Raw genomic sequence first — 14,284 nt, forward strand, 5'->3', positions numbered from 1 at the left:
AGGAACCTAACATTTATTAGGGTCTTATTGAGGGTTAGCATACTCACGGACCTTATTTCATTTATTTCCCCACAACATTCCTTCAAGATGAGTGCTACTTCATTTAATAATGGAGGCAGCTAAAGACCAGAGAGGTTTAGTGACTTGCCCTGGAGTATAAGCAGTTGTGATGGAATTGGTATTTGAAGTTAGGTTGTTCTGTCTGGCTCCAAACCCATGATCTTGCCACTCTACTTAGTCAGGTTATGGTTAACTGAGAGGAGAATTTGGTCCCCACTCTAAAAAGAAAGTTAGTATTGTCTCTTGAAACACTTTTTTCTTCTGGTGTTTTGGGTCCTTATTACATGTTCAGCTTTATTTGTTTGTCTATTTATTTATTTATTTATTTATTTTTTTGAGACAGAGTCTCACTTTGTTGCCCAGGCTAGAGTGAGTACCATGGCATCAGTCTAGCTCATAGCAACCTCAAACTCCTGGGCTCAAGCAATCCTGCTGCCTCTGACTCCCGAGTAGCTGGGACTACAGGCATGCACCACTATGCCCGGCTAATTTTTTTTTTCTATATATATTAGTTGGCCAATTAATTTTTTTCTATTTATAGTAGAGACGGGGTCTTGCTCTTGCTCAGGCTGGTTTCAAACTCCTGACCTCGAGCAATCCGCCCTCCTTGGCCTCCCAGAGTGCTAGGATTACAGGTGTGAGCCACTGCGCCCGGCCTGTTTATTTATTTATTTATTTATTTATTTTTTAAGCCAGTCAAATTCAGCAGTGTGTTCAGCTTTTTTATTTTTATTTTTTATACTTAAAACTAGCCTGATTGTCTCAAATTTAGTGAACCCCTTTTGATCTGGAATTGTCTCACTAGTGTGTTAAGTGTCAAATATTCAATTGAATTATACTCTTCATGTGTAGCTCTGCTTTGCCAACAGTAGTATCTGCAGCCAGAAACGTCATACTGTGGGGTGGCAGTGGCGGAGGAGGGTGGAGAGTTGAAGCAGAGGAAGGCTAGTGTTGTTATGACCAGAAGAGGGAAGGAAGGCACTTGTGAAATGACCACCCTCTTTGGAGTAGCTTTTGAGAGTGTGAGGTTAGAGAAAGAGGGATGTGGAGAAAAAGGATGCTTCTTTTATATAAAAAAAGTATCTTAGAATGAAACTCTTTGTAGCCAGGTTTTAGATCTTAATTTTTGCCTCAAATAATGGCAATTCCAGACATGTGCAACTAGACATGAATGTTTTGGCTCTATCATTTTAGGATTTGTTGAAAAAGAGATAAGAAAAGCTAACATTCCAATTATGGACACCGGCGAAAACCCAGAGGTGCCCTTCCCCCGGGACATGATTGATTTAGAGGTAAACAGTTCTTCTGAAAAAGCCAGATAAGTTTCTTTCTACTTAAATGCAAAAATGACTTTCCATGGTGGTCGGAGAGTAGAGTAATTCTTGTTAACTTTGTCAGCATCATCTAATAATTGTAAGTTTCTTATAGGTGTGATCAAAATAGAGCCTCTTTCTTATGACATCAAATAGTATTCAAACCAATGTCATATGTCACTGAACATATGTTTATTGGCTTATTGAAACTTTATTGGATTAATGTCAGTTTATCTAGTAGTTTATTAATCTTGTATGCTAAATGAATAGCCAGTGGGCTTTTCGATAACTATTTTATCCAACTGAAATCTCCCAAGTGATTTACGGAGTGTACAGTAGACTCTATACACAAAGCCTTTTTTTTTTTTTTTTTGGAGACAGAGACTTGCTCTGTTGCCCAAGCTAGAATGCTGTGGCATCAGCCTAGTTCACAGCAACCTCAGTCTCCTGGGCTCAAGCGATCCTACTGCCTCAGCCTCCCGAGTAGCTGGGACTACAGGCATGTGCCACCATGCTTGGCTAATTTTTTCTATATATATTAGTTGGGCGGGCAATTAATTTCCTTCTATTTTTAGTAGAGACGGGGTCTCGCTCTTGCTCAGGCTGGTCTCCAACTCCTGACCTCTAGCGATCCGCCCATCTTGGCCTCCCAGAGTGCTAGGATTACAGGCATGAGCCACCTCACCCAGCCCCACAAGGACTATTTTAAGCAAAAAAATTTTCATAAAGAAAATTGCAGCTGGACATGGTTGCTCATGCCTGTAATCCTAGCACTCTGGGAGGCCCAGTTGGGAGGATAGCTTGAGGTAAGGAGTTTGAGACCAGCCTGAGCAAGAGCCAGACCCCATCTCTACTAACAAAAAAAAAAGTAGAAAAATTAGCCAGGCTGAGGCAGGAGGATTACTTGAGTCCAGGAATTTGAGGTTCCAGTGAGCTAGGATGATACCACTGCACTGTACCTGGGCAACAGAGTGAGACTCAGTCTCAAAAAAGAAAAGAAAATTGCTCTGGTAAAACCACAGTATTTGCTGAAGAGGGCTAAGATATTTTTGAACTGTCAATGTGGCAACAGTTCTGTGGGATGAATTCTTTTAATGTCTTTCAGAGCAAGTATATTGAGTTTAGCTTACGTTTTCTTTTGTTCCTCTAGGCCAATTTTGAGAAGATTGAAAATGAACTGAAGGAAATCAACACAAACCAGGAAGCTCTGAAGAGAAACTTCCTGGAGCTGACTGAATTAAAATTTATACTGCGCAAAACTCAGCAGTTTTTTGACGAGGTCAGACTATTGTTTCTCTTAGTATTTGAACAGCTGATATTACACTCATACAAGTGGGCCATATTTTTATTCCAGTAATTATTTTAATTTGCTATTTTGGAAGCAATACCATTTTTGCACCCTTCTTTAGTTGAAGAAATGTCAGATTATGTTCCATTTTTCATGCAGTACACAGCCAGTCATGGTTTTGTATTTTTTCACATTTTCTGCAATTTTTCATCTCAAGATGGGGAAAGGAACCCTGAAGCAGTTGTATAAACATAGTTGGTAGAAATTTTTACATTATATTTATACTTATATATTATAAGGTAAGTATATGCTTAAGGTTAAAGTTGAAGAAACAAACATTTGGTTATACACGAAATGATAAAAAGGTTTAAACACCAGACCTTTTGTCATCAAACTTTTTATTTTATTCTCTGTGTTTGCTTATCAGCCTTTGAGCAGTGTTTAGTACTTCAGATAGCACATGGCACACTAATTTTTCAAGAGTTTTTCATTGTGCTGTCTGGAAATATTGTAGGATGCTTGTTTAAAACTCCTGGATTTTCACATAAATTTAACTTCATTACTTTATAGGGGAAAATCTTATTAAGTTCCTGGGATTAAAAACGTAGGTGACTAAGTTGACAGCTTGCTGAGGTGACCCCATGGAAAGGATTTGGAGCAAGGCTTGCAGAAGGCTTCCTTCTCCAAATTGATTAGCTTTCAACCCGAATGTGGTTTTTGTGATGACCTAATGTATGAGTAACTGTCTTTTAGACAGATGTCTTTGCCACCTGATTAACAATATTAGATACTTCAGAGACCATTCCAGGCACTGTTTAGTGTGCCTTCCCATGAAGTTCTTTATTTCCTTTGCTCAACAAAAAAATTTGGCAAAGCTTTTAAATAGAGAGGGCCTATTTTAGTTAGGGTCTGGTGTGTCCTCAGTTATACTTTTAACATTTGCCATTTGAGGAGAGATCATTTCTCCATAATTGTCTAGGTTGGACCATGGGTTCTCCTATCAGCAGCACCAGCAGCCTCACTTGAGATCTTCTTAGAAATATAAATTCTCAGTCCCCACCCCAGACCTGCTGAATCAGAAACTCGGAGGTTGAGGCCCAGCAGTCTTTTTTAACAAGGTGATTGTGAAGCATGCTAGTTTAAAAACTGCTGGGCTCAAGAAAGTCTGCTGAGGATGTGATACATTCCTCAATAACTAAGGATTTGAGTTAGAGAAGCCATGCTAATTAAAAGTATCTGTTGGGGCTGGGGAAAGGGAGAAAGCTCATGTGAATTTAATTGCCTGGTCAGCCCAAGAATCAGAATCTGCTTGTATATCAGTAGAGTTTTGATGTGAATAGTCAGCTTGCTCACTGAGTTGAGAATTTTGAGACTGGTGGTGACTTCTTTCGCCAGTCCCTGATATCATCGCATTGGAGGGTGTGGGGCACTGTGATTAATTCTTTCCAAGTGTTTAAGGTCTTTTGCAACAGGCATGGACACTTATGCCATATGGTTTTAATGAACAAGTAATCTGGGATTCCAGCATGCTCAATGCCTTACTGTATTTTGATTCATTAATTCACCAAGCATATAATAAGCACCTACTCTTTGTGAGACATGGGATGAGTAAGACATGGTCCCTGTGTTCAGGGAGTGTATCATTTAGTCACATCAGGAAACATCCCTACACACAGCACCTCCATGTGCTCACAGATGTGTGCTTTTCCAAATGGGTCCCAGCTGCTGCCCACATGTCCAGTGTAGACCTGGCCTCATGTTCAAAGCTCAGATATTTTAGCATAATTTGGAGCTTAATTATTTTATCCTCATATTTTTCCCCTTTTGATATATGCTCTCTCTCTTTTTTTTAAACCGGTCAAATTTAGCAGTGGGGGGGGGTTGAATACCAACTTTAGTGACATTAATGTTAATAAGTTTTGATAACCCACTACTGTTGGACCAGCCTGATATATACTCTTTAGTTTACTACAGGGATGCTGCTGTGATACATGAAAAAGTTTTTCAGGACCTCCTAAGTTTAAAGATTGGCGTGAGATTCCTATTCTGGTTCATTTTAGGAGAAATTCTGAATAAAGACTGACAAATGGACTCTCTTAAAGAAAACAATTATTTAAACTATTAATTTTACAATTTAAAAAATAGTACAAATAAAATAAAACACTTGAAAAGATGATGAAAGATTTTAAAATCATAAGTTCTGGATTTAGGAATTTTATCTTGTGATTATTAAGTCTGAACACGAAATGTTCATCCTGAGAAGGCAGACTCTAAGTCTTCATGACCTTCATGCCCTATCCAAGGTGGGTTGTTTTCCCCATTTGTACAAAACATTCTTTTTTTTTAAATCTCTGGAAGTACTTAGAGCATGAGGCCTTGGCTAGGAGAGGTTCTCACACTGTGTTTGTCATCAGTTCCCCCTTCATTCCTAGAACCCTCAGCAGAGTCTTCTGGCAAGAACCCATCTGCCTTGTGTGTTTTCACCACTATTGAGCAGCCTCAGCCAGGTCCCTTCCCATAGACCTTGCCCTGCTGCTGCCAGCAGCCTCAGGTGGCACTGCCATGACTGGAGTGACCCTGTCTGTGCATGCGAGTGTGCACTTTAATGCAAAAGATAAGGAAACTTGGGACCTTTAATTGTCAGAACTTCAGGGTATTTCATGAGATTTTCTTCTATGCCTAAAATTGTAATGTTCGCAAATGGCCTAAAACACTACCAGTTTTAAACTCTTCTTTTTTATGATTTGGTGAATACAATCAATAATTCACAGCAGAAAATGGCTAAATCAGAAAAGGATTCTTTCCATATTTAGGCATAGGGGTTATGATTGGCAGGGTATATAGAAGGGGAAAAGTAAACATATATTAAATGTTCTTAGGATTGAAGATGATTACAAGTTCGACTTAGCCATTTTTTATCCAGAGCATTTAAAATGACTTGTTAATGATTATCCTTTTCTCAGTCTTCTTGCTTATGAAGAACTTTAAGAGCTGGAGAGATTTCTCTACATCTTTTACCATAAGCAGCATAACATATGAGAACATAAAGAAGACTGGAAAAGTAATGGTTAATGGCATGCAGATCCTGCTTTCCTTTCCTTCTGAGTTTTCCATACATCTGCTTTCTTTGTCTTTCTTTCCCATCTGCCATCTCCTTTGGGGCTTGGGTGAATGACTTCAGTGATTAAATGAAATTTCTTAATGTAAATGGAAGTGACAGTGTTTGTTTTGGTAATTGACATATCTTGAATTCGATGTGCTTCTTGTACTTAAATGCTGTAGAAACAGAACTGAAGTGCTGCTGCTTCCTTTTCATAAGGCATGGTTTTCAGAATTCTGGATGGGTAAAAGGGTTAAACCAGAGGGCATAGTAAGTAATGTAGGGGAACATTGGCTGTGTTGTTATTGTATTGTAGAAACCAGGTACTCTAAGATTTAGATACTTAACAACATGATTTTTGATATTGTTTTAAAGGCCCTCAGTAGTTCTGGTCAACCTTCTGTCCCATCTGGCACAATTATATTTAAAATTTGTTAACTTTCCTCTCTAAGACTTAGGATTCTTAAGCAGTAAGTAGTGAAATGAGTAATTAGAATATTATTGCAAGTTTCTGTTTAATTTTAATTCTGCTGGGTATTTTTATTCTCAAAGAGTCCCAGAATACAGTCTGGAATAGTCCAGTTGCTGAGTGCTGGTTGCTATTCCCTCGGTTGTCTGCTTTAGAGCACACATGTTTGCACTGATGCTTAGGATTTACTTAAACCGGGTCTTGTGAACCACGAAGGCAAGCAGGAGGAGGGGTCTTGTGAGTAGCAGTCAGTTCCACTGGTTTTTGGGCATAATCCAAGAACACATTGCAATGTGTGGTCATTTGGATCCTGAAAACAAGTTGCTTACAGTTAGCTGATTTGATTTCAAGTAGAAACAAAAGAACACCCTGACTTCCATATGACAGCAAGTAGTAACTGGTGTTCCTATTATCTTTTTTTTTTTTTTGAGACAGAGTCTCACTCTGTTGCCCAGGCTAGAGTGCCGTGGCATCAGCCTAGCTCATAGCAACCCCAAACTCCTGGACTGAGGCAATCCTTCTGCCTCACCCTCCCAAGTAGCTGGGGCCATAGGCATGCACCACCATGCCTGGCTAATTTTTCCTATTTTTTAGTAGAGATGTGGTCTCACTCTTGCTCAGGCTGGTCTCGAACTCCTGAGCTCAAACCATCCGCCTGCCTCAGCCTCCCAGAGTACTAGGATTATAGGTGGGAGCCACTGTGACGGACCTATTACCATTATCTTTCTTTTTCTTTTCTTTTTTTTTTTTTTTTTTGAGACAGAGTCTCACTTTGTTGCCCAGGCTAAAGTGAGTGCTGTGGCATCAGCCTCGCTCACAGCAACCTCAATCTTTGGACTCAAGCGATCCTACTGCCTCAGCCTCCCAAGTAGCTGGGACTACAGGCATGTGCCACTATGCCCGGCTAATTTTTTGTATATATATTTTTAGTTGGTCAATTTCTTTCTATTTTTGGTAGAGACGGGGTCTCGCTCAGGCTGGTTTCGAACTCCTGACCTTGAGCAATCTGCCCGCCCGCCTCAGCCTCCCAGAGTGCTAGGATTATAGGTGTGAGCCATCACGCCTGGCCAATGTTCCCATTATCTTATCTTAAACTTTTCAAATCTTATGACAGTATTTCTCTGCTCTTCTAGTGTACACAGTGCCTGCCTTTCCTTTTTTTTTTGGTTTTTACTTTGGTTTTTTTGTTTTTGATTAGCTTTGATCCTTACTTTCCAAAACAAATTGCTTTCACTTTTTTAGGCCTTTAGACTTATCATCTGGTTTATACTCAGTTTTTTCCCCTTTTTTGTTACATTTATGGTCCCGTGACTTTATAAGGGAGGTTCCTTTGTGGCATTTTTTGATAGTGTGGTTGACAGGAGTAGAATCAAATTGAAATTTGGAATAAGAATGATAGAGAAAATTTCTCCTTTTTGTTTTACTTTCGAGAAGGAAGATTGTTCTGGCATACTTCTAGTCTTTGGTCAAACAAATAGTCTATGGATTTTAAAGTTGGGGAGATGAAGTGGAATGCAGTGGAATAGTCAATTGGACTTTATTTTTTAGAGCAGCTTCTCCTTTCTGATGGGAGTAAAGAGTGGTAGGATGAGTTGGGTAGAGAGAGGCTAAGAACTAAAGACCTAGGTGTAGGAAGGTCCTTCTCCTTCATTTCATTGTATAAACTGTCATGGTGGAAATCATTTTAAATCTAATCAATTAAGCCAGCCCATGAGCTCTAGATTGGTTTAGTGTCTGTTGCTTTTTCTTCACTTTACCTGATTCTTGAGCTGTGTTCTCAAGAATCCTTCAACTGTAAAGCCTATGTGAACTTTTTGCTATTTCTAGATTCCTAGTTAGAAAATAGGACATTCAGAGATGTTTTCACTTTTTCTTCCCTTTATGGATGAAATGGAGGCCCAGGCCTACCCAGCTATTGTACTTCTTATCCTTTTGAAGAAAGAAGGACTCTTTAAATCCTATGGTTTGGAGCGTTTTATACATGACCATGCTGAAAGTTCTTGTGTTGTGAATTTTTAAGGACCTGGAGAACCTAGATATCTGGAGATGCCATTCTGTTTTTCTACAGATTACACAATGTTCAAGACACTGACAGTGCCTTGCTTCTTCCTTAGAAAGAGTCTACATCTTTCACATTCTCACACAGGGAAAATTCTAGTTTGTAGCTGCCTAGAATTAAATGTTGAGAGTATCTGCAGAGCTGCTTCATTTTTACATGAAAGGGAGAGACATTTCAGCTTCCTATCCACCTTCAAAGATATTTCCTGGGACTTTCATAGTTCATTCATGGAAATGTAGGAAAGAAAATGGCTTCCACCAAGTAACAGATTTATACATGTCACCATCATGTAATTATTTTTCTTTTATTCCTTATTTCTAAAACCATTTCCCCAGGTGCTTTACTGGGGCAATTATGCTTTCTTTACCTTGAATTATTTTCCTTTTCTTCTTCCCCTGTTCTTCCTGTCTCCTTTTATGGGTGTGTCCTTGTCTTTATTGGTGGTTTTTTTCTTTTTCATCCTTATTTTCTGAACCTGTCTCCTGGTTCCTCGTTCCCTGCATGCCACTAACTATTTTCATTAGATATTAATTGATTTGTGAATTCAGGCTGAATTGCATCATCAGCAGATGGCGGATCCAGACCTGTTGGAAGAGTCCTCATCCCTCTTGGAGCCAAGTGAGATGGGAAGAGGCACGCCTTTAAGACTTGGGTAAGTTCCACTTCAGCGTTTCTGTCCTCAGTGGGTCATGTTCATCTTTGCTCTTCAAAAGAGCTATAAGGCTGGGGACTCACTTGCTACCGGGATGCGTCCTCTTCTGAGCTTGTTGAGAGGTGATCCTAAGTCCCTATGGATTCACTTCCTGAGTTACTCTGCTCTCTGATTTGTATAGAGTGAGATCAGGAATAGACTCTGGCAGCCCTTGTGACATAACAACACGATCTCATTTGTGTAGTCTTTGCCCCTCTCCTCTCACCTTTCTTCTTTGTCTTAGAACCTCCCATCCCATGATCTGCCTTTTCTTCCCACAGCTTCGTGGCTGGTGTGATTAACCGGGAGCGCATCCCTACATTTGAGCGTATGCTTTGGCGGGTGTGCCGGGGAAATGTGTTCCTGCGACAGGCTGAAATCGAGAACCCCCTGGAGGATCCTGTGACTGTAAGACAAGGAGATTGCGTCCTGGGGAGTAGGTCTTGTAAAGGGAGCCCAGAGCAGTAATGCAGCATGGGGCCACCTGAGTCTTCTCCTTCCACAGGGGAGCCCTGGTGTTTATCCCTGCTTTGATATGAGAATTTGCAGGACTGCTCCTTTCCTCACTTTACTCCCATCATTGTATACATATGATGTATAATGGCATATATGTATTAATATTTTCAAGCTTTACCATGTAGGTTTTATTTCGATTGGTAATTTTTTTCCACTTATTTTAAACTTTAGCTTTGTATATTTTCTGTTATTGGTATGGGACTGAAAGAAAATTTGCCTTTTATGAAAATTGACTTAAAGCAAGACATCTGGTTCCAAATTTGGTAATATCCATGTATAAAAAGAGAAGAGATTTCCTAAACTGTGATCTTTATAAGCTGATGAAATTTTACTTGGTAAGGTTTTTTTGTCTACTTATTTGTTGGGAGAATCAGAAACTTAGTTTAAGAATATATATTGTGCAAGATAAGAATATCTTCCCCACTCAGTGCTTTGGAAAGTAGGAGCAGCTTAACATCCTGGCATTTGACATAATGGGACAGAATTTATAACCTGAGCCTACATGGGTATGGTAAGTCCTGATTTCAGGGATTACAAGCAAAGATTAAAGGTATTGCAGAAAGTTTACTTTGCTTTTGTGCTAGTATTATTTAGAAGCCTAGAGTTGGTTTTTCTATTCTAAATTATCTTGTGAATTTCTTAATTAGTGTTATTTGTTCTACCTAAGAAGAGCCATTGAATTGTGAGATTTCTCGGATTAGGTGGGTCATGTAGCTATATGGCTTTTATCGTCCATACTGAGTAGGAGTGTCGTAGCACTTATGGTAAATCCCTTTACCTACGGAGGTAGTTTTACAGTCTTACTGAAGGCTGTCTTGGGTTGTAAAAACATTGTAATCTGTAGTCACACCCAATGTGGAGCTGTTCTCAGGAATATTCAGTCAGGTTTCCTCTTGGCAACAGAAAGATTATTTCATCAACAAATCCAGGAAAAGGGGCCCTGGATATTGTAACAGAGCAGCTGCCCAAAGACTGGACCGTAGTTTAGCCTGGAGAATTTAGGGATTTAAGAGGCTGGAGCGTAATTTTCTACAATTCTCATGTCCTTTATCCTTCTAAAGTTTTGTTTGTTTTCTTGTTATAAAAGCAGCACATGCTCTGTACATAGATGAGAAAATACAGCCAGCCAGGGGACATCCTGGTTAACACTGTGTATACCTTATTTGTCCAGTCTTCCTTCTAGTCCTTGCATTATACTCCAATTGTAAACTTTGTATTCAGAATGGATTGCCTTTCTCCCTGCCCCATACAGTCTAAATTAGCATGAATCATGAGATTCTACATCAGCATTCTCCCCAGCAACTCAGTTCCTTGTAGTTATTCAACCCATTATATCTATGAATTTCTAAGCACCAAACAGAGAGAAACGGCTTCCTTCTCTTTTCCCTCCTCTATACTTATGCCATTCAAACAATATAAGATTTAAAGTTGAATTGGTAAGTAAGGCTAAATAGTGCTAGGAGGAATACCATTTTAGCTCCTCTGTGAAGCTCCTGGCTGAGTCAGAAAACAAATAGAGAAAGATTTTTGTGGATGGGCAGATGTTCTTGTAGTGAAGTTTAAGAAATGGAATGAGGGTGGTAGTTAAAGTACAGGACTGTCATCTCCTTAAAAGATGCCTTTTGTTCCTGTATCACCGCAAAAGTTTGCTATTGAAGAAGTTTTCATCCAGGTTTAGAAGCCTGAACTCTTGGTGTTTGATTCTGGGGCCTAGGGCGACCACGTGCACAAGTCTGTGTTTATCATTTTCTTCCAAGGCGATCAGCTGAAAAACAGAGTCAAGAAGATCTGCGAAGGGTAAGAGAAACATTAACTTTTGAGCTTTAGAATAGTGAAACAAATCCTTTTTTTTTTTTTAAGTTACCCAACTAGCAACCTTTATTCTCTATCTCTCTCTCTTTTTTCTTTTTTTCTGAGGCAGAGTCTCCCTTTGTTGCCTAGGCTAGAGTGAGTGCCGTGGCGTCAGCCTAGCTCACAGCAACCTCAATCTCCTGGGCTCAAGCGATCCTGCTGCCTCAGCCTCCCGAGTAGCTGGGACTACAGGCATGCGCCACCATGCCCGGCTAATTTTTTCTATATATATTAGTTGGCCAATTAATTTCTTTCTATTTATAGTAGAGACGGGGTCTCGCTCTTGCTCAGGCTGGTTTCGAACTCCTGACCTTGAGCAATCCGCCCACCTCGGCCTCCCAGAGTGCTAGGATTACAGGCGTGAGCCACGGCGCCCGGCCTCTCTCTCTTTTTTTTAAAGAGACAGGGTCTCACTCTATTGCCCAGGCTGGGGTATAGTGGCACAGTCATAGCTCACTGCACCCTCGAACTGCTGGGCTCACAAATCTTCCTTAATCTACCTTGACATGGTGAATATATCTTTTAATAATGTTAGGGCTAACAATTAATAAACAATTAAAAATAGCCTAAGTTCATTTTTAAAAGTACCATCAAAACTACGATTTCCTTTCCTTAGTAACAAGTAATTTTAAGGACTCTTGGCTTATAAATGCCATGTTATTCTGGGACAATAGGTCTACATAACCAGTGTAGTGCCATAGGCACTGTGTCCCTAAATTTTCTGAAATTCTGACTTAGTGACAGAATATTTTCCATGACATTTTTCTCTAATAATTTATAATATAATTTGCTTTATTTTATTTATTTTTTTTTTTTGGAGACAGAGTCTCACTTTGTTGCCCAGGCTAGAGTGAGTGCCATGGCATCAGCCTCACTCACAGCAACCTCAATCTCCTGGGCTCAAGCGATCCTCCTGCCTCAGCCTCCCAAGTAGCTGGGACTACAGGCATGCGCCACCATGCCCGGCTCATTTTTTTCTATATATATTTTTAGTTGGTCAATTAATTTCTTTCTATTTTTGGTAGAGACGGGGGTCTCGCTCAGGCTGGTTTCGAACTCCTGACCTTGAGCAATCCCGGCCTCCCAAAGTGCTAGGATTACAGGCGTGAGCCACCTCGCCCGGCCTGTTGTTTTTAATCTCAAGAAAATTGCATAGCTACAGAGAAGGTCAAGATAGTTCAAATGTTGTTGCTCTGTCTGCAGGTAACTTCATATATAAATAATTAGTGTTGCTTTAACATATTAGTCTGACCTAATCCTGTTTTGGTTATAGTAAATTAGGATTACTTTCTGAGATTATTTAAATTGGAAGGCAGCCATGCTCACCACTATACCACCAACACCTTCTGAGATTATTTAAATTGGATAGGTTAAAAGATTGTGACCTTCCTAAGGCCATGTCTGTTCATTCCAGGTTCCGGGCCTCACTCTATCCCTGTCCTGAGACACCACAGGAGAGGAAGGAAATGGCTTCCGGCGTTAATACCAGGATCGATGACCTCCAAATGGTACACAGAGGGTTGGCGGGGATTTGTTTTTGTGAAATACTACAATAGAAGGCCATTCTTCTTCCTTGAAACAGTGACAGTTCATTAGGTACCTGTGGCAAACCAGGATACCATAAAAAGAAAGGTCCACGGGTAATATGTTTCTCTGGGAACAGGGGAAAGCCTCAGGGAATGACCGTTAAAAATAGCATTAGTCCTCAGACGAAGCAGGAATGCTAAGCATCTGGAATCGTTGTTGCTTAGAGTATTCAATTCCCCTCCACCTCATGAGTCTGAGATATTTTTTTATAATAAAAAAAATATGCTTAGTTACAAGAAAAAAAAATCAAATAATCCGGAAGTACATATAAAGTCAGTTCACACACACGCTGTGCCTACTGAGGCAGCCACTCTTAATACTTTTGGCACATTTCCTTCTAGTCACCTTTGATCTTAACAACACAGTCTGGCCAAAGAGCCCTGGTGTGACTCTTGTACCCAAGAAGAGATTGTATCAGGTTTTACCAAATTGCAGTGTGTGTGGTTTACACACACCATGGTTGTCACAGGGTGCTAGGGAGGAGTCGTGATTTTTGCATATGTGGAAGGAAAGGGTGGCAGTGGAGCTTTGTTCCCTTTTGAAGAGATGAATGTGATGATTGCGCCCTTGAAACATTAATAAACATACTTAATCCCAAAGCCAGTTCCTTCCGGCAGTGGCAAAATTGTCAGAGGTGTGTTGTAACTCCCATTTCAATTCCCTTTCTCGTCTTTCCCACCAAGCCCCATTATATATGCCCCACCCACTTGACCTGTAGTCGCTCCTTTAAGATACACTTACCTATTTAGCCACAGAGAGAGAGATTTTTAGCACCGCTGGTGAGTGACAGGCTGTATTAGTACATTCTGGGTTCTAGGGCTGTCTTATTTCCTTTTAGGCTTAGATTTAAAGGACATGTACAGTAGTCATTGTAAATGACTAGAATTTGATTTTTTAAAAATCCAGCTATCGGAACTGAAACTTTAAAAAGGAATTGAGCCGGACGCGGTGGCGCGCGCCTGTAGTCCCAGCTACTCGGGAGGCTGAGATGGGAGGATCGCTTGAGCCCAGGAGTTCTGGGCTGTAGTGCGCTATGCCGATCGGGTGTCCGCACTAAGTTCGGCATCAATATGGTGACCTCCCGGGAGCGGGGGACCACCAGGTTGCCTAAGGAGGGGTGAACCGGCCCAGGTCAGAAACGGAGCAGGTCATAACTCCCTTGCTGATCAGTAGTGGGATCGCGCCTGTGAATAGCCACTGCACTCCAGCCTGGGCAACATAGCGAGACCCCGTCTCTGAAAAAAAAAAATGGAATTGAATACCAAGAAGTGAGATAAGGAAAGAGAAAAGCAAATAGAACATTGCTTGCAAGTTTGTTTTTCATCCTTCCAGAAGTGTTATTAATAATAG

General features: G+C 40.4%; 1 protein-coding gene across 5 annotated transcripts in view; it reads left to right on the forward strand.

Annotated features, from left to right (window-relative positions):
• Nucleotides 1-14,284, forward strand: part of ATP6V0A1 (ATPase H+ transporting V0 subunit a1) — a 57,632-nt gene that overhangs the window by 10,797 nt on the left and 32,551 nt on the right. For 3 of the 5 annotated variants that reach the window (XM_075994573.1, XM_075994569.1, XM_075994570.1), the window contains exons 4-9: nucleotides 1,255-1,352; nucleotides 2,524-2,652; nucleotides 8,838-8,941; nucleotides 9,262-9,388; nucleotides 11,211-11,293; nucleotides 12,762-12,855. In XM_075994573.1, coding sequence (XP_075850688.1) covers nucleotides 1,255-1,352; nucleotides 2,524-2,652; nucleotides 8,838-8,941; nucleotides 9,262-9,388; nucleotides 11,211-11,293; nucleotides 12,762-12,855 — 635 coding nt within the window. The remainder of the gene's footprint in view (nucleotides 1-1,254; nucleotides 1,353-2,523; nucleotides 2,653-8,837; nucleotides 8,942-9,261; nucleotides 9,389-11,210; nucleotides 11,294-12,761; nucleotides 12,856-14,284) is intronic. The other 2 variants (XM_075994571.1, XM_075994572.1) reach the window with 1 other exon arrangement.

Source organism: Microcebus murinus, chromosome 18, assembly GCF_040939455.1.
Source record: "Microcebus murinus isolate Inina chromosome 18, M.murinus_Inina_mat1.0, whole genome shotgun sequence".
NCBI classification, from domain to species: Eukaryota; Metazoa; Chordata; class Mammalia; order Primates; family Cheirogaleidae; genus Microcebus; species Microcebus murinus.